At 42.2% G+C, this 20,833-nt stretch overlaps 1 protein-coding gene and 1 long non-coding RNA gene across 3 annotated transcripts; one reads left to right on the top strand and one right to left on the bottom strand.

Annotated features, from left to right (window-relative positions):
• Positions 1-3,878: 3,878 nt before the first annotated feature.
• LOC149979655 (uncharacterized) lies at positions 3,879-5,333 on the bottom strand. The gene is made up of 3 exons (XR_016484627.1): positions 5,178-5,333; positions 4,830-5,019; positions 3,879-4,008 (listed from the first exon to the last, which is right to left on the bottom strand). It is a non-coding gene; the product is annotated as an uncharacterized LOC149979655 (long non-coding RNA).
• Positions 5,334-13,159: 7,826 nt separating this feature from the next.
• Positions 13,160-18,762, top strand: tctn2 (tectonic family member 2). Of its 2 annotated transcripts, none has more exons than XM_021621656.3 (17): positions 13,160-13,394; positions 13,522-13,635; positions 13,738-13,808; positions 14,117-14,315; positions 14,420-14,520; positions 14,637-14,836; positions 14,981-15,101; positions 15,267-15,423; positions 15,523-15,717; positions 15,859-15,933; positions 16,052-16,147; positions 16,359-16,473; positions 16,825-16,928; positions 17,073-17,220; positions 17,403-17,540; positions 17,669-17,757; positions 17,853-18,762. In XM_021621656.3, exons 1-17 carry the CDS (start codon positions 13,307-13,309, stop codon positions 17,972-17,974), a joined length of 2,133 nt encoding a protein of 710 aa, XP_021477331.3. In that variant the 5' UTR covers positions 13,160-13,306; the 3' UTR covers positions 17,975-18,762. The 2 variants fall into 2 exon arrangements, with proteins under 2 accessions (XP_021477331.3, XP_021477330.3); XM_021621655.3 differs by having other exon boundaries at positions 13,507-13,635.
• Positions 18,763-20,833: the final 2,071 nt, after the last annotated feature.

Raw genomic sequence — 20,833 nt, 5'->3', positions numbered from 1 at the left:
TGACCCCAGCAGAAGGAGAGAGCCACAGGCCACTAACAGAGCATGACTCAGTCAGCGTTCACTCAGCAGCGGCTTTTCACACAAATGTCAGCCTGCTTTGTCAATTACCAATACAAACATTCTCCCTCTCTCTCTCACACTCTCTTTTTCTCTCATGTAAACACAAATACCCACTGCTGCTGATAGCAGTGTAAGAGGAACTTAAAACCAATCTTATTCAAACTGACTTCATATATTTGATTAGCTCTTTACATTGAGTTGACCTAAAAATAATGTTGTGTTGATGCTGAGTAAAGTGTGAATGTTCCCTCTTATTGTTTTCTTAACCAGAACAGAAGACTGGCAGTGATATGTCAGTGAGTGGAAAAGCAGATTCCTTGTGACCTTAAATGGAACACACAGCTCATAAAAGCCTTGATGCTTACTTGGCCTTGTTCCTGTCTGCCGTGGCTAATCATTTCATTACATAGACACAGACTTAATGAAAACCTCTGAGACTGTATCCAGGTAACCCTGCAGTCTCAGGGAAGGGTAACAAAGGCTCTAACAAGGCCAGATGGTCTGCCTCCAGGTTCCTATTAAACCCTAGCCAGAGTGCAGGAAACACACACACCGACAAACACACACACACACACACACACACACACCGACACACACACTCTGGAAAATGCCCAACTTTAATTTTCTTAATTATCTATGGAAAGTTTCCCATGGAAAAACATTTGGACAGTTAAGTAGGTCATAGTTAGAGTGAGCCAGACAAGGAAACAACACTGAAGTGAAAGGAGCAAGAAAATACTCAAATGTTGTGTATAAGATTACACAAGTTATTTCCCTTATTCATTTCATAATGTATTTTTTAGTTCAGTGTTCAGACATGCTCAAGGACCGAAATCACAACGTCATTTGTCTGTCTGTAAGTAGCACAGAGTTCACATAGAAACATTTGTACTGTTTGTTTTCAAAGAACACAGTGTTGGTATCACAATGGGTAAATCAGTAGATTATGTTAGTGCTATAGTATTGTACCTGCTCTTAGACCTATTTAAATCCTGTAAGATTATACACACCGTTTATATCTCTGTGTCTCTCATTTTTCAGAATCAAACGTTCAGATAATAGACTCTTGTTTTCTTAAGTTATCACTACCCCCTTTGTGTGCTGCCCTCCACATCCTGGAACCACACTATTATTTCCTCCAAGGCCAAGAAGGCAGAATTGTATTATTTGTCTGACTGTTGATCACATCTGGTGTATACGCTCCTCGCCTCAATGACACTACATCACACATGATCACACTGACCTCCTCCAAGCACATCAAGGACATATTAGAAAAGGTCATTCAGACCCAATGTACACACAAATGCTTCCAAAGAAGGTGGACAGCACAGTAGCTGTAGCCTCTTATCAAATATTTGCCTGCACTGATAGATGCACATCTCCAACAAAAGGAGTGGACTGCTGTAATGATTATGATGTAAGGCTGTTCCAGTGTGTAGGGTGTTGCAGGGAAACCAGCAGCTCTACAGTACAGTCAATCATCTTCATCTGACGGAGGGAGGCAGGCGGTCTGACAATGGACACTTATCCAGGAAGAAGGCCGACCACTAACGGAGCATAAAGCCTTGTATTCCCATGCTGTCTGTCTGTCTCTACTGCTGCCGGCCTACTGCTGGCATTACGTCACCGTCTGAGTCTCTCTGCTGCAGATGAAACCCAATAAGACGTAGCTAATATAGAAAGAAGAAGTGAGTCGTAAGACTACAGTACGTGGGTGAGAAGAAAATACCCAGGGTAGCATATGGTCTGCCTTTGGTGTATCATATTGTGATTGTCTTGTGTATGTATAAGACGTTGATTGTTGTATGTATTAGGTGTATGCGAGACCAGGGAGATGTACCTGTCCAGAGTAGTTTAATAGGAAATGGAACTTTACTAATTAGCTTATTTTATGAAACAAACAACTATTTTTTTCTGTAATAGAACCCCACAGTGGAGGTGTCATAATACCAATAAAACCTAGCGGTCAAACAGGAAAATGGTTCCAATCATTTTTCCACCATTTATTATTCCCATAGGGACTTTTAGAAACACTTAACATAAGGGCTGTGTTTCATGTAGGTTTATCCTGGTGTGATGTTTTGATAACCATGTAAATCTCTCCAGGACAAGGTGACTTTTATCAATATATTAAGCACTATTTACGCGCAGATTAGAAAATGTGAATTAGAATCAAAGTAGACATCAGGCAAGATTACAAATCCCTGCAAGCTCCTGTCTTGTCCAGATCATCATGTCATTAGTAGTTCTTTATGATGGCCACATTAGCAGCTAATTAGCATTCATTTTTTGTAGGGGGAAATACAGGTGAACATATTGATAAAAGTCACCTTATCCTAGAGAGATTTACACGGTTATCTAAACGTCATGCCAGGGTAAACCTACATGAAACACAGCCCTTATTTTAAGTGTTTCTAAAAATCCCCTATAGGAAAAATGAATGCTGGAAAAACAATTGGAACCATTTCCTTGTATGATGCTAGGTTTTAATGCTGTGATACTCTATTGTTTTCCACTACCAATGCTGCATTCCCCCCTTCCTTTATTAAATGTCATCTTTGATGATTTTCTTAAATTGTATGTTGAGGCATCACTGGCTTGAGCACCCTTAAGTATGTATTTAAAAAAAAAAATTGTATAATAATTTCAATCAATCAACAGGAGAAAAGAAAAGGCAATGTAGTTTACTGTAGACTGAAATTAAGGAGGGTGCCTTGCTGTGGCTGCTGGGGGTATGACAGTTACACCAGGAGTGGTCAGAGGCAGTTGGAACCGGTCTAGGGAGTCAGAGCTGTATGCATATCCTCACAGAGGGGCTTTGTTCATGGTCTAGTCAAGTACAACAGAGGGATTTAACGTTGGGCTACAGATAAAACACATCTAAACATGAAAGGCTATAGGAAAGAGAGGACAATCCCACTTGAATAGATTATTTAATCTATGACATTAAAAACATAACTTTTAAAACAATGCAAAACATTACTTGCATCACGGTTGCATTATTATTACACAGACATGCAAATGCACGAACACAATGTTAATAAAACAAACAATAGCATCAACTGAAATGAGGCTCTTTGGATGAGTCAGTATAGACACTCAGCTCAGGCATTGTAGGTGTAAGGAGAGGCTCTCCATAGGTTATAGCTGTTCAAAACTTAGCAGGCCTCTCATCAGCAGCAGTGAGTAATCTGATCATTGCCATTCATCTGGCTGTAGTCAGTCAGCTCTCGTACATTACTCATCTGAGAGCCTGCCTGCCAAATGCTACTGCATTGTACTGTACTGTAGTGTGGGATAGGAACATAGGAATTAAGCAGCTGCAGAGTGTCCATTCAAAGTCCACATAGTTTGTAACTTCCGTAGGCATTCATACAGCATCCATGGATGTATTTATTCTGGACTTAAATCATCAAAGAGGAGGTCCTAAGGCAATAAATAAACCAGACTACTGTATCATCCAGGCAGGTCTCCAGTCATAGCTGCAGTAAAGGTAGCAGGCAACTGGATACCGTTCTGGCTGAGCATTCAGGTAATTTCCTGGACGTTCTTACATAAACTCTTAGGATCACAGAGGGGGCCGTAGGTCAGACATTTCCAGCAGCCACAGGAGGAATACTGGCCTGGCCAACAGGCCACCATGGAAACCAAAATCCACGAGAAGAGCCAACCAGGCCGGGCCGAGGCTCACCTAGAATGGAAGAACAGTTAGACACGATCGGTAAATATGTGGCCCTTGGCCTCTGTGTTACCTGGCTGGAGGTCTTTGCAGACCCCAAGGTTCTCCAGCAGGTCTGTAACATTCTCCCTGGCGCACACACCCACGCGCTCTGCCACCACTGACACATCTTTTCAGCGAGCTGAAGCAGGTATGGAACCCGAGATGCTGACATCACAGATGGTTCTGCAAACAAGTTGGCCTCATCCTGCTCATAGAGACTAGCACACCTGTGAAACACAGAGTGAACAATGAACAACAAAAAAAGAACATAAGACTGAATGACAAAATACATATTCTGTAGTGATGAGCGATTAACCGAAATGTCGGCTATTTTTCGTTTTTTAAACAAGTAATTGACAGACATCGGTTCAATTATTTAAATTCCATTTGGTTCGTTTTTTTTCAACGGGCTCAATGTGCACATTATGCTGCAGTTTCTCTAGAGATAAATCAGATCAAGCCCGAACTGTGCAATGTAGTAAGGAGTTGTAGTTTCCAACAGACCAATGTTCTGCATAGTTTAGCACAGAAAACCTGATAATTAACTACAATGACCATACTCCATTGCTTCTGTCTCTTATCTAGCAGGCGTAAAAGAAACACAGACAGGACAAATAGCCATGCAATAGATCAGGGTCAATGTAGTTAATTATCAGGGCTCTTATAAGTTATAAATCATGGCATAGAGAGCAGTTGCTTCATGAGGTATTGGTATTCAGCAGTCAAATGTATGCCTTACTTACTTTGAAGAACTACTAAAATAGTGATTTTTGTCAGACAGATGAGATGATGACTTGGAATTAAATAATACATTATGAATTGTTTTATTCTGTGTTGTTACAGCATTCAACTCACATAATGCATATTGCATTTAATGTAAAAAAATTAAAAAAAGAAGAATAGAAAAAGAAGAATAGAAAAAGAATAGAAGCCGAAACCGTGATATTTAAAAAGAATAATTGAACCAACCTCAAAAAACACTAAATTGCTCACCGCTAATATTCTGTTTACAAGAGCTTGTTAATTGCCTGTGAGTGCGGTAACTCACCCAGTGTCCCTGGCCTCCCTCAGTACAGGTCTCAGGTCAGACTGGGGAAGGTGACACAGCAACACTTCCAGGGTACCAGCATTATCCCAGTATTCCTCCAGCAGCAGCTCCAGCAGGAAGGGCAGAGCCTGATTGACCTGCATCAGGTACAAGCTCCTCTCCCCTCCTCCTCTCCTGGCCTACTCTCATCCTGCAGCAGGTAAAGCACTGTGTTGATCAACATGCATAGGAAGCACAAGTAGAGGATATTATCATGATGAGATGAGATAAACGACAGCAGATTGTGAGAAGGTCAGTAGGTATAGTATACTGTACTTTTTAATCTACGACCCTGCTCTAGATCTCTACCTGGTGCTGAAGACAGGGAGAGGAGTGTGGTCCCTCAGGGCCGTGCTCAGTGAGGGGGTCCCAGCCAGACAGGCCCCAGGCAATCCTGAGAGCCTCAGGGGCCTTCGGGGCCAGGTGGACCTCCAACAGACTGCACCAGCGAGGAAACAGAGATGTCTGAAGATTGAGATAGAGGGAGAAGAAAAATACTCTGAAGGTTTCTGCATGTTTTTTGTCTCTGACACCATAATGACATGTTATTGTACAGTGTAATAAATCATGGCAAAAACAGAGAAGAGTGTGGTGTGCTGAATCTGTATCCTGACCTTTGGGAGAGCAGCAGGCTTGCATCCCACAGGGTCTGGGAGAGGAACTCTGTACCCCCTTCTGTTGCCCGCCAGGGCCACCAGCAGCAGCTCCACACACTCCAGCAGCAGGACCATCCAGTGTGGGAGAAGGAGATGGGTCCTGGGACAGAGTCATCACTGCCACTAGGGCTTTCAGATACAGTATATCCTGCTGTACTCCACACTCTGGTCTAACAGTGCCTCCTTCAGGACGGAGCAGAGTGCAATGTTAAACACCATTCAACATAACACACAGCAAGGTCAGGTCAGCATTGTCAATTCAGGAATGTGGAGTCATTAAAGGGACTAAAAGGGCAGCCAATAGGTGGGGACACTTAGCTTTCCAGAAACTGAAGGAGGTGTAACACGGGCACTGACACAAGCACATTGATTGGACCTATGGGGCTTTTATCAAAGGCAAAATAATGTTTTCTTTATATAGAGGAAGGATCAAGAGCTCTTATCAGACTATGCTACAGGAAACATTTGCGGACTGAAAGGCAGAACACTATTTGGTCACCAATGGGTTATGGAGAGAATGTAGTGCAGTGTTGACTTAGTTTTCTTTAATAAAACAATCTCAGCGAACCCATAATGACTTTGACACAACAGAGAAAAAGGACGGATATCCTTGACTGGTCTTGTTCAGGTCTGCCTGATAAGTTAGTATATAATAGCTGTGAGCTGATACACACCCATTTCAGGAGAAAATAAAAGATTCTCAGCTTGATTTCAGCCCCATGCAGCAGTGTGTTTTAAGTCAAACATATCTTTAATGCCTTGGTTTCCTCATATTGTGCGTTGAAAACTAGTCCATGAAAACTGTCAGTAGGTTTTGGGCAGGGTAACTTTCCCAGCATGCTCAAGTCCATACCGGCATTCATGTCTCACCTGCAGTGCCATCTGCAGCACCTGTTGCATGCTGGTCCCAAACCATCGCCGCCCAACTGACCAATGGCAGCCTCAGGTCGGAGCTCTCAGAGGATAAACACACCCAAACCCACTTGGGCTCTGCACACAAGAAGTCGATAGAGCCGGAAGGAGGTGCACCCAACCTGTAAGGTTCACAAATCATGTCATAAACCTTCTGTATGGTGGGATGGTTAACACAAACACAATGTGGTTAGTTAGCACATCATGACTGAACTTTGTTTCTGGAAAAGTGTGAGTGATTGAGTGAGTGAGTGAGTGAGTGAGTGAGTGAGTGAGTGAGTGAGTGAGTGAGAGAGAGAAAGCGAGAGAGATACTTGGAGCCTGTGGTGAGTGCAGCTCTGCCTGGAGTACATTACTCAGCTGGTTGAGGAACCCCTGTGAGCAGCGCCCCCACAGCATGCCTGTCACTCCCAGGTAGGCCCCCCGCACCAGTGGGAAATGTTGAACCTCCATCACCAGCCATAGTCTGGACTCTACATGGCCCACCACATCACATCAGGGAGAGGGCCGGGGAAATAGAAAACAGATGATAAAACCTGACAATCACTGAATTTAAAATAACATGAATTAAAGGATCTCTATGACCTCAATGGAATCTTTCCCTTTTATTCTGTTCTGTAAACCCTCAGCTGTGTGTGCATAGAGCTCAGTCCAGGATGGCTCTGATCTGCAGTAGCTATCCATGCAGACGTTTGTGAGCACAGTGGTCCTGGGACCTTGCCAGTCTCCTGTCAAATGGAGCAGGGTACTCATGGACGCACAGAACACTGTAAATGATTATGTGCCTAACTGAACATACAGGTTTGTCATCCTTTAACAGGATGACAAAAGTTTGTTTTTAAAAGAAAAGCACATTTTTTGTCCATTAAAATATCAAATTGATCAGAAATACAGTGTAGACATTGTTAATTCTGTAAATGACTATTGTAGCTGGAAACGGCTGATTTTTAATGGAATATCTACATGGGCGTACAGAGGCCCATTATCAGCAACCATCACTCTGTCACACCCTGGTCAAAGTATTTTGTTTTTATCTTTATTTATTTGGTCAGGCCAGGGTGTGGCATGGGTTTTTGTATGTGGTGTGTATGTATGGGGATTGTAGCTAGTGGGGTGTTCTAGCTAAGTCTATGGCTGTCTGAAGTGGTTCTCAATCAGAGGCAGGTGTTTATCGTTGTCTCTGATTGGGAACCATATTTAGGCAGCCATATTCTTTGAGTTTGTCGTGGGTGATTGTCCTGATGTCATTGTTCTGTGCTAGGTTACACAAGTATAGGCTGTTTCGGTTTTCGTTAAGTTTATTGTTTTGATAGTGTTTGTGTTTAGTGTGTTACTTCATTAAACATGGATTGCAATAGACACGCCGCATTTTGGTCCGACTCTCCTTATCACCAAGAAAACCGTTACACACTCCTGTGTTCCAATGGCACGTTGTGTTAGCTAATCCAAGTTTATCATTTTAAAAGGCTAATTGATCATTAGAAAACCCTTTTGCAATTATGTTAGCACAGCTGAAAACTTGTGCTGATTAAAGAAGCAATACAACTGGCCTTCTTTAGACTAGTTGAGTATCTGGAGCATCAGCATTTGTGGGTTCGATTACAGGCTCAAAATGGCCAGAAACTGGGTGAAGAAGGCAGGAGGGGAGACATGACATGCTGGGTGGAGTCCTCCTCACCCCCAGAGCACTGACCCAGCATCCTGGAGCACAGAGCGCCTGTGCATGGGAAAGAGTTCAGTCAGAGGGCGCACAATAACAAATCAATAATTTAACATGCATGTCTGACAGCTACATGAAACAAATTGGAGCAGACCACTCAAGTGGGCCTAATAGATTTTTGCCCGGTCTATAGAATTACATTTTTGATTTGGTCAGTTTAAGACAATACAAATTACACTGAAATGTGAGATTTTACTCTGTGTGTGTGCATTACAGTTGTGAGAGGAGAGGAGGTCTTACAGTAGGGCAGCATTCCTCATGGTCCAGCAGTGGGAGCTGAGAAGGGTCAGGGACAGCATTGCCACAGCCTGGGTAAACTGCAGCACAACTACCCTCAGCCCAGAGCCCCGTACCAGGGCCTGTAGGGTGTTGACTGCACACACCTGGGGGAGAGGAGGGGGAAAGCCAAAATTAGACAGAATGCTGTACTTGAGTATCCCTATGGCTGTGCATCTCATCTGTGTTGGTGGTAGGTAACGTGCAGGTACAGTGCCTTCAGAAAGTATTCATACCCTCTTGATTTTTTCCACATTTTGTGTTGCAGCCTGAATTTACAATGTATTAAATTTAGATATTTTGTCACTGGCCTACACGCAGTATCCCATAATGTCAAACTGGAATGATGTTATTTATTTTTTACTAATTAATAAAAAATGAAAAGCCTTGAGTGAATAAGTATTCAACTCCTTTGTTACGATTAGCCAAAATAAGTTAAAAAGTAAAAATATGCAAACAAGTGACATAATACGTTGCACGGACTCAATCTGTGTCCAATAATAGTGTTTAACAGCATTTTTGAATGACTACCTCATCTCTGTACCCCACACATAAAAGTATCTATAAGGTCCCTCAGTCGAGCAGTGAATTTTAAACACAGATTCAACCCCAAAGACCAGGAAGATTTTCCAATAGCTCACAAAGGGCACCTATTGATAGACAGGTAAAAATAATAACCCTTTGAGCATAGTGGTGTCATGTCTTTGGCATCATTAAAGATGAAGACTGTTTATCAAATCAATTCTCTAATTATTATTACGTGATTAAACTAATCATGTACATTTAATTAACTAGAAAGTCGGGGCACCACGGAAAATCTTCAGATTACAAAGTTAGACTTTTCTGAATATAACTGTTCAGATATTTTAATATCTGATTAATTAGTCTTCTATTAATGAATTATTCTTTACCTCACGTCAATCTCATCTGAACGTCGTAAATTATTGGTTATCTGCACGAACCCAGCTTTTACTATAAATCCTCTATACACCAATTGGCTTAATCATTTATTTACTAACTAACTAAATAATCACAGAAACACATAAACAAACAAACAGTAGATATTGGTTACTAACAATGATAGGGAAGATTCCCTAGTGGGCTAAACCGATATGACGGCTAGGTGGACAAAGGGAAGGGGGTGTGGACTGAGAGAGAGCGGGATAGACAAAATGGATTCATTACACAGTCTATAATCATATACTTTGAAATGCTAATCCTTTGCACATGAACTGCCGCTCATTCGAGAATAATTGCAAGTACATTGGTAAGGGTGTGTAGATTGGTAAAAAAAAAATCTATCCATTTTGAATTGAGGCAGTAACATAACAAGATGTGGAATAAGTCAAGAGGTATGAATACTTTCTGAAGGCACTGTATATCTGGCTAACTTATGTTTGGTGCATTGATGATGTGTGTTACCTGTGGCAGGACCAGTGTCTTGTCCCAGTCCTGGGGCAGAGGGGCTCTGGCTGTGCCCAGAAGGGTGTGTATGCTGTGGGCCAGGAGGGACAGAGCCTTACTGGCCTCCTCTGCTGACACCACTCACAGGATGAGCATTGGCAGTCCTGCCGCCTGCCGGGTCATTGACGTACAGCGAGACTGCAACACCTCTAGGCCCTGGAGAGAAAACCAGTTAGCAGTTTAGCACACACACGGTTTAACCATACTAACTAAATATGCACGCAACATGATTGTTGAAGGTAAATTAGATATGAATTGTCAGAGAATGATGCTGTACATCCCATACATTGTTATGTCCGGAGGAAAAATTGTGAGGCTTGTAAGCCGAAGAACACCATCCCAACCGTGAAGCACGGGGGTGGCAGCATCATGTTGTGGGGGTGGTTTGCTGCAGGAGGGACTGGTGCACTTCACAAAATAGATGGCTTCATAAGTAAGGAAAATTATGTGCATTTATTGAAGCAACATCTAAGACATCAGGCAGGAAGTTAAAGCTTGGATGCAAATGGGTTTTCCAAATGGACAATGACCCCAAGCATACTTCCAAAGTTGTGGCAAAATGGCTTAAGGACAACAAAGTCAAGGTATTGGAGTGGCCATCACAAAACCCTGACCTCAAACCTATAGAAAATGTGTGGGCAGAACTAATAAAGCATGTGCGAGCAAGGAGGCCTAAAACAGGAGGCCCACACCAGCTCTGTCAGGAGGTATGGGCCAAAATTAATCCAACTTATTGTGGGAAACTTGTGGAAGGCTACCCGAAACATTTGACCCAAGTTAAAACAATTTAAAGGCAATGCTACCAAATACTAATTGAGTCTATGTAAACCTCTGACCTACTGGGAATGTGATGAAAGAAATAAAAGCTGAAATAAATCCTTCTCTCCACTATTATTTTGACATTTCACTTTCTTACAATAAAGTGGTGATCCTAACTGACCTAAAACAGTACATTTTTACTGGGATCAAATGTCAGGAATTGTGAAAAACTGAGTTGAAATATATTTGGCTAAAGTGTATGTAAACTTCTGACTTCAACTGTATGTGTATTAAAGTAGTCAAAAGTTAAGCATTTGGTCCCATATTCATAGCACGCAATGACTACATCAAACTTGTGACTACAAACTTGTTGGATTCATTTGCTGTTTGTTTAGGTTATATTTCAGATTATTTTGTGCCCAATAGAAATGAATAGTACATAATGTATTGTGTCATTTTGGAGTCACTTTTATTGTAAATAAGAATATTTCTAAACACTTTTACATTAATGTGGATGCTACCATTATTACAGATAATCCTGAATGAATCGTAAATAATTATAATGAGTGAGAGAGTTACACAGACATAAATATCATATCCCCCCCAAAAATGCTAACCTCCCCTGTTATTGTAATAGTGAGAGGTTAGCATGTCTTGCGGGTATGATATAACATGGAACTTAAAACGAGGCCAACAAGATCACTGTTCATATTGACAATGTCACTCACACTAAAACAGAAGACAAAAAGGATGACCTCTGTGGAGGTCTGAAAAGGAAAGCTGCTGAAACATTACTGCATTGCTAAAGAATACTTCTAACCATGGATTATTTTTTAGAACAATAAGATTTGTAATTTTCCACTATAGTGGACAAACAGGGTTGGATCTCTCTAAGAACCAAAAGGTGGTTGACTTTCGCCAGATGTTGAAACATCTGTAATGACATGATCAAACACATATTCAGGATAGCAAATGAGTTAATACTGATCATTGAAAACATCACCATGGAAACTCAAACGATTTATTATTGAAATAGCATGGGCGACCGAGAAAAACAAATTGGTACAATTTAAGGCCATGTGAAAATCAATAATTGCCTAGTTAAATAAAGGTAGAAAAATATATTATAATAATAATGCAGGCACTAGGGATGGGGGTGTGAGAATGCAGGACTGGGCAGATGAGATGTAGTCGTTGTTTGTGTGCGTCTGTGTATGTTTGTATCTGGTGTGGGGACAATATGTGATGCCATCAAGAGACAGTGACACAAACGGCAAACAATGTATGTGTAACAAGATGGTAGGAACAGTCAGTGGTGGGCTTGAACCAGTCACTCAGAGACCGCAGAGAATATACCACTGCTGCCACCAACGTAGTGATTGAATGAGAACAGTCATTGCAGAGCTTGAAGCAGCAACCTTGTGGTTAAGGGGTAAAAATGTATTTCTTTTATTTGACCTTTATTTAACCAGGTAGGCTAGTTGAGAACAAGTTCTCATTTACAACTGCGACAACAACAGAGTTACACATGGAATTAACAAACATACAGTCAATAATACAATAGGAAAAGTATGTATACAGTGTGTGCAAATGAGGTAAGATAAGGGAGGTAAGGCAATAAATAGGCCATGGTGGCGAAATAATTACAATATAGCAATTAAACACTGGAGTGATAGATGTGCAGAAGATTAATGTGCAAGTAGAGATACTGGGGTGCAAAGGAGCAAGATAAATAAATACAGTATGGGGATGAGGTAGTTGGATGGGCTGTTTACAGATGGGCTATGTACAGGTGCAGTGATCTGTGAGCTGCTCTGACAGCTGGTGCTTAAAGTTAGTGAGGGAGATATGAGTCTCCAGCTTCAGTGATTTTTGCAGTTCGTTCCAGTCATTGCACTACCACATACTGCCTGTGCCACAAAATCCCAGATATTTTGGCAGAAGCAGTAGTACATCATTCAAATACAGGTGAGGCTACACATGCTCTTCCCTACAACTGCCAGAGAAAACACATTAGGCACTTATTTTTTATATTTTTTATTCACATTAGGCACTTCCCAACCAGATTTACCTTGAGCACTCGTCAAGGTTGTTTATGAAGAGCTTCAAAGTAGTGCTGGCATCTATGGGTATTTTATCCTCAGTGACCAGACAGTCTAGTACAGCTTTCATTTGACCTTCGACTGATCCAACAGGCACCATTGTTTGCTAATTCCTAAGGCTTTTGCTTCCTTTCTCGTGTTTTTCCTTGTAATTTTAACTCTACTATTGGAGCTGATGAATTGCCGCCATCTAGTGTATAGGATTATACATTGGCTCAACAGATCATCTTTGCAACATTATGCTTTTGTTTTCATGTTGTGTTGCAAATTAATTCGAGTGCATGCAGAGATTATATATAATGTTGCATGTTGGTTTTAAGAAGTTAGCGTTCTTTAACAGTTGCATGATTATTTGTCTGTTTATATAGTACACACTCGGCTCCACAAGCGTCGCTGTTGACTGTCTGAACAGTGGCATGGCCTCTATGGAGCACGAGAGAATAAGTCATCGTATAAGCTGTGATTGGTTGATATGTCGTTGCCATAGCTAGACATCTCTACAACACTTCGTAAAAATGGCGACTCCCTGGTGAACCGATATTATCTGCGATGGCTAATATACTTTCTGCGCGTGTTCTATGTCGATGTGCATACATTCTTCTGATTGTTTTGACTACGGATGCAAAGAGCAATGTCGGTAAGTCATTCAACTCTCATACTTTTTCCATCAATCAATCAACTAACATGATGTGTGGAACTAAGGCTAGCTAACTTTAGCTAGCTGACGTTACCTGGCTAACATCAAGCAGCAATCCCTTTTCTAGTTTTTCAGCCGTCGTATCTCGTCACATCTGGACCTAGATTGGCTGCTTTCTTGCTTGGAAACACATCTGGCATATCCCTGACCCTGAGCTCTCTATCGCGCTCCAATCCCCCAGGTAAATAAGCTACTTGTATGGTGTTGTCAGTGAGCACTTGTCATTGTCCATGGCATGGGTTTTGTAAGCAATGACATGCATTTTGTGGATTCATTTTGACAGGTCGCCTTCCACCCCCATCATGCTCAGAAGATCTGACACAGTGGGTTCTCACACAGGAGTTGGTGGGCAAGGTAAGTGTGTGACATACTGCTCTTATCAGGAGCTGTTTTTTTAGCACGACAGAGTCCCTCCCCCCTGACCACTGCTACCAAAAATGACTGCTACCTCTACCGGGCCTTTTAGCAGCACCACATACCACACAAGTGGGCTGATTTTTCATGGTTTAAGTTTACATAAAATATTTTGTTAGCAACCAAATAGTCTTGTCTGCACACAAAGACACCAAATGATTGACACCATTCAGAACTTTCTTCATGGAAATAACTCTTGCCACTTAATTGCTGTCTCCCTGCAACCTCTCTCTTTCCCTGTGTGTCAGACTACAGTGCGAGTGCAGCTGAGTCTGAACCGCAGCCTGCTCCTGTGTGGTAATAATAATGACACAGACTGCTGTCCTGAGCCACTGTGTGTGCTGGAGACTCTACGTGTGTCTGCCTGTCTGGGGAACACATCGCAGGCTTCACTGCTAATCCAGGCTAGAATCTATGCCCAGGTGTTACCCACTGAACCTGTGTCTGGTAAGTCTGGCTCTTTTTAAAGTAGGTATCTTTAATCAATCCAAGAGATATTTTGTTTGTCTGGTTGTCCCCCTTTATTAATAGTGCTTTTTTATTTTTGCCAGACAACAAAACAGTAATTCCCAACCAAGTGTACCGGCCCCTGGGCTCCTGTTCCTGCGACCTCACTGTGGGAGCCTGTGATGTGCGATGCTGCTGTGACAAGGTATTTACATCCATCTTTACACGTACTAATCTGCTTGCTCTCTGGCTAGAGTAGACATTTTGATTATGTATGTCTGTCCATCAGGTAATGGTGTTTCTGTCATGTGTCTCCCCCAGGACTGTTCCCCTGAAGCCCTGAAGCTGTTTCAGGGCCAGTGTCTTTCGGGGCCCTTTGGAGGGGAAGTTTCTCCAGTTCCTGATTACCTGTGCATTGCACAGTCTGCTGAAAATGCCCCTGATTGGTTTCCATTTCTCTGTGTCATCTCCCTGCCTGAAAACAATCCCTTCCTTGGACTCTTTTATGAAGGGGACACAATGTGAGGCGCCGTCTATTTCCTTAAGACAGTTTTGTCTTGATAAACATAGACTTCAATCTTAATTGATAGAGTTTTTGTTTTTGCTATATCTCCTTTACTGCATCAACCTAATATGTGTTATGCCTTCTTCTATATGTGCTCCAGCACACCAAAGCCCAGGCCATCTTTCCAAATGCCAGTGCTGTCAGCTCCACTGCCCACACATATCTACCAGCAGGGGGATCCCATTTTCACCATAAGTGATCAGTATTTCACCATTCCTCAGGTTAGACTTGTGTGTCTGAATCTCTCTCTCTCTCTCTCTCTCTCTCTCTCTCTCTGTGTTTAAACTGTGTGTTTGTAAATGTAGTCAGAAGTCTCTGTGGCTCAAAGCAAAGTGTTTTGTCGTCTATGCCATCTGATATGTCTAATTTATGTCTTAATTCCTCAGAACTCCCTGGTTGGCCAGTGTGTAGATAATGCCCCTGTGGCATTTTTGAAAAACTTCCAAGCGCAGTGTGTGACCCGTCTCCTTTCCTGCCCAACTGGACCCCCCTTACAGACGACACCAACTGAGCTGAGGGTGCAAGTCAGGGATGGCCAAGGGGGTACTCTCTCTCTCTCTATGATCAGAACAATTACTTACTTTTTCAACTTTTTCTGATTGATTTGATTTGCTTTGTGTGGTCATTGGGGAAACATTTCAGGTGTGGTCACAGTGGATGTCACAGATAAAATGGCTGTTGATCTGAGGCCCTTTGTCGCGAGTCCTGTGGCTGAAGATGGCAGACTGCTGTGTGAAAATGTGACCTTGGCCTTAAATTACAAATTCTTCTGGAAAGGGAATGGTCTCACAAATATCACACTAACCCGCATACTTGGGAATGTCCTTTCTGCTAGTGGTAAGGGCCTCTTTTGTTTAGTTTTTACATGCTGGGCATTACTGGGTATTTGTAGTATCATTAATTATCCTTATCAACGCTGACGTTGTGTTTGTTAATGATTTAACAGATAATTGTCCTGCTTTTATGTGTTTCTCACAGTGGGTTTGACAGCCAGCTATTCAGTTGTGTTTCTGAATGGAGATGCTTTGGCTCAGCCCAACTCGGGGAACCCAGGTTTGTGCAACCTAATACACTTTTTCTAAGCGTTTCATAATGGGGATCTTAATGTGCAACATAAAAAGATGAGACTAGTTTCACTGATTTACAGACAAAGCCTTGTGTAATCTCTCAGGTTACCAGGTGGGCAGGCCTGTGATTGGTGGGATTGTGGACACCTTGGGGAATGGAACAGTCATACAGAGGACCCCAGTCAATCTTTGGAAGCCAGGTAACGGTCGTCTTTGTACCATGGATAGTGCACTGAAAAATCAACGGCTTTGAAAGGTCTCAATTATTTAACTCTACACATCAAAAATATATTACATATTTTAGCTTAGGCACTTTGATTAGACTATTGTGAGAACCAGCAGTTACAGCTGTTGGATGGCTTGTGGCCTGTTAGTGTATGTGTATTCATGTTTTTCTATTTCTGTTTTCAGTAAGCAGTGGACTGTGTGCCTCTGAGGGGAGAATAGTACTATTTGGGGAGAATTCAACTGCAGGATGTCTGTTACCTGTGAGCCTACAGAACCTGACCCAATGTAGCCTGCTTAGGTGAGTCACTGGATACACAAAAAAACTATTTTCACGCCACTTCGACACCGACTTTTTCGTAGCAGGTTAGGAGACTGAGGTTAAGGTTAAGAAAAGGGTTAGGGTTAGCGAAAATGCTCTCCTAACCTGCTACGAAAATCTTTGTATCGAAGTCGTGTAAAAAGAGTGTGTCCCGTACTGTTTTACACATACTGTGCATGCGATAATACAACTTAGAAACTTGAAACACACACACAGATAAATAGCATTTCTGGAGTTGATCAAATTACAGCTCATGCCTGCAAATGGAAAGGATCCATGTCTCCTGTAAAATGTTTGACCTCCTTTTTTTTTTATTTTTACCTCTGCTAGTCAGAATGTGGCCTCTCTTCAGAGGGCACTGAGCACAGCAACACACATAGCGAGGAATGGAGACCCAGATGTTCTGAACCTGACTGACTGGTTGAACATTAGCTGTGAGTAGAGTAGAAACCTTTCAAACTTTAACTGTTAAATTCATCTAAATATTAGCCAAAATATTCACCCTATTAATTCATTATTTTGGCTTTGTTGCTTGCTTCAATTGCACTTCTGTATCCAACACACTGAATAACCAACAGTTGTAGAACTGAACTCCAACCAGCCTGTGGGTGGTGGTATTGGAATATGTTCTGGGATTCCCTCCCACCGGCACATCCACGTTAGGAGCATTGTGACAGAGGTGGTGGGGGGGTTGCCTCAGCGGGAGATACAAGCAGTGGAAGTCAGGTATGTGGTAACAGCCTACAACACTGTCCATTGCCATCACAAACATCTTTCCTTTCTGTCTGTGCTGACCTTCTGTTCATACTCAGGACGGGCCCATTACAATGCATTGATTGGATGTGTGATTGAATAAAGTCCTCCTTGTTTACTCCACTGTCTCTGATGTGAGTGTTGCCTCTCCACAGTGACCATGTGTCCACTTGGAAGTTTGAGTGTGGAGGGGGTGACCCCTGTCTGGAGCCGACTGGGATTCAGACTTTCCCTGTCACCTCTTCCATCACCTTCACTGATATCTCCATCAACACAGGACCACCCAAAACCAGGTGAGTCTGAAAGGCTAAAGGCCTGAGAATTTAAATATAGCCTCAGTATAAGATTTCCTGACTATGTTGAACAGTTGGTAAGTGCAGTGAATAAAACTCTGATGTGGTTCTGCCCTGGTCTCCTTCAGGTTTCAGATTAACTTTACTGAGTATGACTGCGACAGGAACGATGTGTGCTGGCCCCAGCTTGCCTTCCCCCTCACCAGGTATTATACAGGTGAGACTCTGCTGTCCCAAAATGTGACTAATTAAATATGCTAAATGGATGATGACAGTAGGATTAACTCTTTCCCTACACCCCTCTATCTCCAGGTGAGTCGTACTCCCTGTCTCTGGCCAAGGGCCTCATCTTGGTGTTTTTCTTCATCACTGCCTCCATTCTCGGGACTCCATGGAAACAGATCCGACAGGCATGGAGAAGTGCTTCTCTCTAAACCAATGAATCTGAGAAAGAGAGCAATAGTAGACATACTGACATGCCCTAGTTCTTGACGTGGGCTACCCACCTTGACCATGACTGTCTAATGGCTTACATTTTCTTGATCCTGCTGAAAGATAATGGATGAACATGTTGTTATTGAGCTAGTAAACAGCCAGTAAGTAAGTAATTTTCAGGTGGTAAATTCGAACATGTTTAGCAGGTTTCTTTCATGGTTGGTAAGAATGTAAATTATCAAGTTGACTGTATTTTGATATTTTTGTTACCTTTTGGAAATGTTCATTTTTGATTTAGGCTTGAAATGTGAATCTGGCCTGGGATAAATCAAATCACATTCTTATTTGTCACATACGTCGATTTTCAATGGGTGTAGACTTTACTGTGAAATGCTTGCTTACGAGCCCTTCCCAACGATGCAGAGTAAAAAAAAAATGTATAGTAAAAAATGGTAACTCGAGGAGTAAAATACACAAGAATGGAGCAATATACAGACAGGGAATACCAGTACCAGATCAATGTACAGGGGTATGAGGTACAGTATTTCAGGTAGATATGCAAATGAAGGCAGGGTAAAGTGACTAGGCATCAGGATAGATGATAAAGAGTAAAATAAAGAACAGAGTAGCAGCAGTATATGATGACTGCAGAAGTGTGTGTGTGTGTTTGTGTAGGTGTATATGCAGTGTACAGTGCATTTGGAAGTATTCAGACCTCTTCACTTTTTCCACATTTTGTTACGTTTCAGCCTTATTCTAAAATTGATTAAATTGTTTTTTCTCCTCATCAATCTACACACAATACCTCAATGACAAAGCAAAAACAGGTTTTTGAAATATCAAATTTTCATAATTATTCAGACTCTTTTTACTCAGTACTTTGTTGAAGCACCTTTGGCAGCAATTACAGCCTCTAGTCTTCTTGGGTATGACGCTACATGCTTGGCACATCTGTATTTGGGGAGTTTCTTCCATTCTTCTCTGCAGATCCTCAAGCTCTGTCAGGTTGATGGGGAGCAACTTTGCACAGCTATATTCAGGTCTCCAGAGATGTTCAATCGGGTTCAAGTCCAGACTCTGGCTGGGCCACTCAAGGACATTCAGAGACTTGTCCCGAAGCCACTCCTGCGTTGTCTTGGCTGTGTGCTTAGGGTCATTGTCCTGTTGGAAGATGAACCTTAGCCCCAGTCTGAGGTCCTGAGCGCTCTGCAGCAGGTTTTCATCAAGGATCTCTCTGTACTTTGCTCCATTCACCTTTCCCTCGATCCTGACTAGTCTCCCAGTCCCTGCCACTGAAAAACATCCCCACAGCATGATGCTGCCACCATCATGCTTCACCGTAGGGATGGTATTGGCCAGGTGATGAGCTGTGCCTGGTTTCCTCCAAATGTGACGATTGGCATTCAGGCCAAAGTGTTCAATCTTGGTTTTCATGGTCCTTTAGGTGCCTTTTTGGCAAACTCCAAGTGGGTGGTCATGTGCCTTTTACTGAGAGTGGCTTCCGTCTCGCCACTCTACCATAAAGGCCTGATTGGTGGAATAAAGGAGAGATGGTTGTTCTTCTGGAAGGTTCTCCCATCTCCACAGAGGAACTCTGGAGCTCCGTCAGAGTGACCATCGGGTTCTTGGCCATCTTCCTGACCAAGGACCTTCTCCCCCGATTGCTTGGTTTGGCCGGGCGGCCAGCTCTAGGAAAAGTCTTGGTGGTTCCAAATGTCTTCCATTTAAGAATGACGGAGGCCACTGTGTTCTTGGGGACCTTCAATGCTGCAGAAATGTTTTGGTACCTTTTCCCAGATATGTGGCTCGACGCAATCCTGTCTCGGTGCTCTACGGACAATTTCTTTGACCTCATGGCTTGTTTTTTTGCTCTGACATGCACTGTCAACTGTAGGACCTTTATATAGACAGGTGTGTGCTTTTTACAAATCATGTCCAATCAATTTAATTTACGACAGGTGGACTCCAATTTGTAGAAACATCTCAAGGTTGATCAATGCAAACAGGATGCACCTGAGCTCAATTTTGATTAACATAGCAAAGGGTCTGAATACTTAGGTAAATATTTTTAAAACATTTGCAAACATTTCTAAAAACCTGTTTTCACTTTGTCATTGTGGGATATTTTGTGTAGATTGAGGAAATTCTTATTTAATGCATTTTAGAATAAGGCTGTAATGTAACAAAATGTGGAAAAGGTGAAGGGGTCAGAATACTTTCCCGATTGCACTGTATGGGAATGTGTATAGGTTTTGTGTGAGAGTCAGGGGTGTGTATTTTTACATAAACATGCAAACACCCTCCAATAGAATTCATAGCAAGCAGTGTTAGTCAGATTTGATGAAATATATGATGATATTCCCTCTCACAGGGTAGGTTGCCAAAAGTAACTAACTGAAAGCCACACTAGCAATAAGCCATGGATATGACAGCATTGAGGCAAATGTCCCTCCACATCCTCATAGATGATCTAGACAACTATTCAAACCTTTCTGGATTACAACAAAATTCTGATAAGTGTACTATGTTACGTACTAGTGTCACGTCCTGACTTTAGTTCCTTTTTGGGCATTCTATGTGTTGTTCTATGTTTCTGTATTTCTATGTGTTTGGCCTGGTATGGTTCTCAATCAGAGGCAGCTGTCTATCGTTGTCTCTGATTGAGAGCCATACTTAGGTAGCCTGTTTTCCCATTTTGAGTGTGGGTGATTGTTTTCTGTCTCTGCACCAGACAGAACTGTTTAGTTTTCGGTCATGCTCTTGTTATTTTGTGTTCAGTCTAAATAAATATTAACATGGACACGTACCATGCTGCATATTGGTCCGATCCTTCCTACTCCTCCTCAGAAGAGGAGGAA

This window comes from Oncorhynchus mykiss, chromosome 11 (assembly GCF_057628025.1).
Source record: "Oncorhynchus mykiss isolate SJ-2025 chromosome 11, ASM5762802v1, whole genome shotgun sequence".
Lineage (NCBI taxonomy): Eukaryota > Metazoa > Chordata > Actinopteri > Salmoniformes > Salmonidae > Oncorhynchus > Oncorhynchus mykiss.
This window is presented reverse-complemented; position numbering and strand designations above follow the sequence as displayed.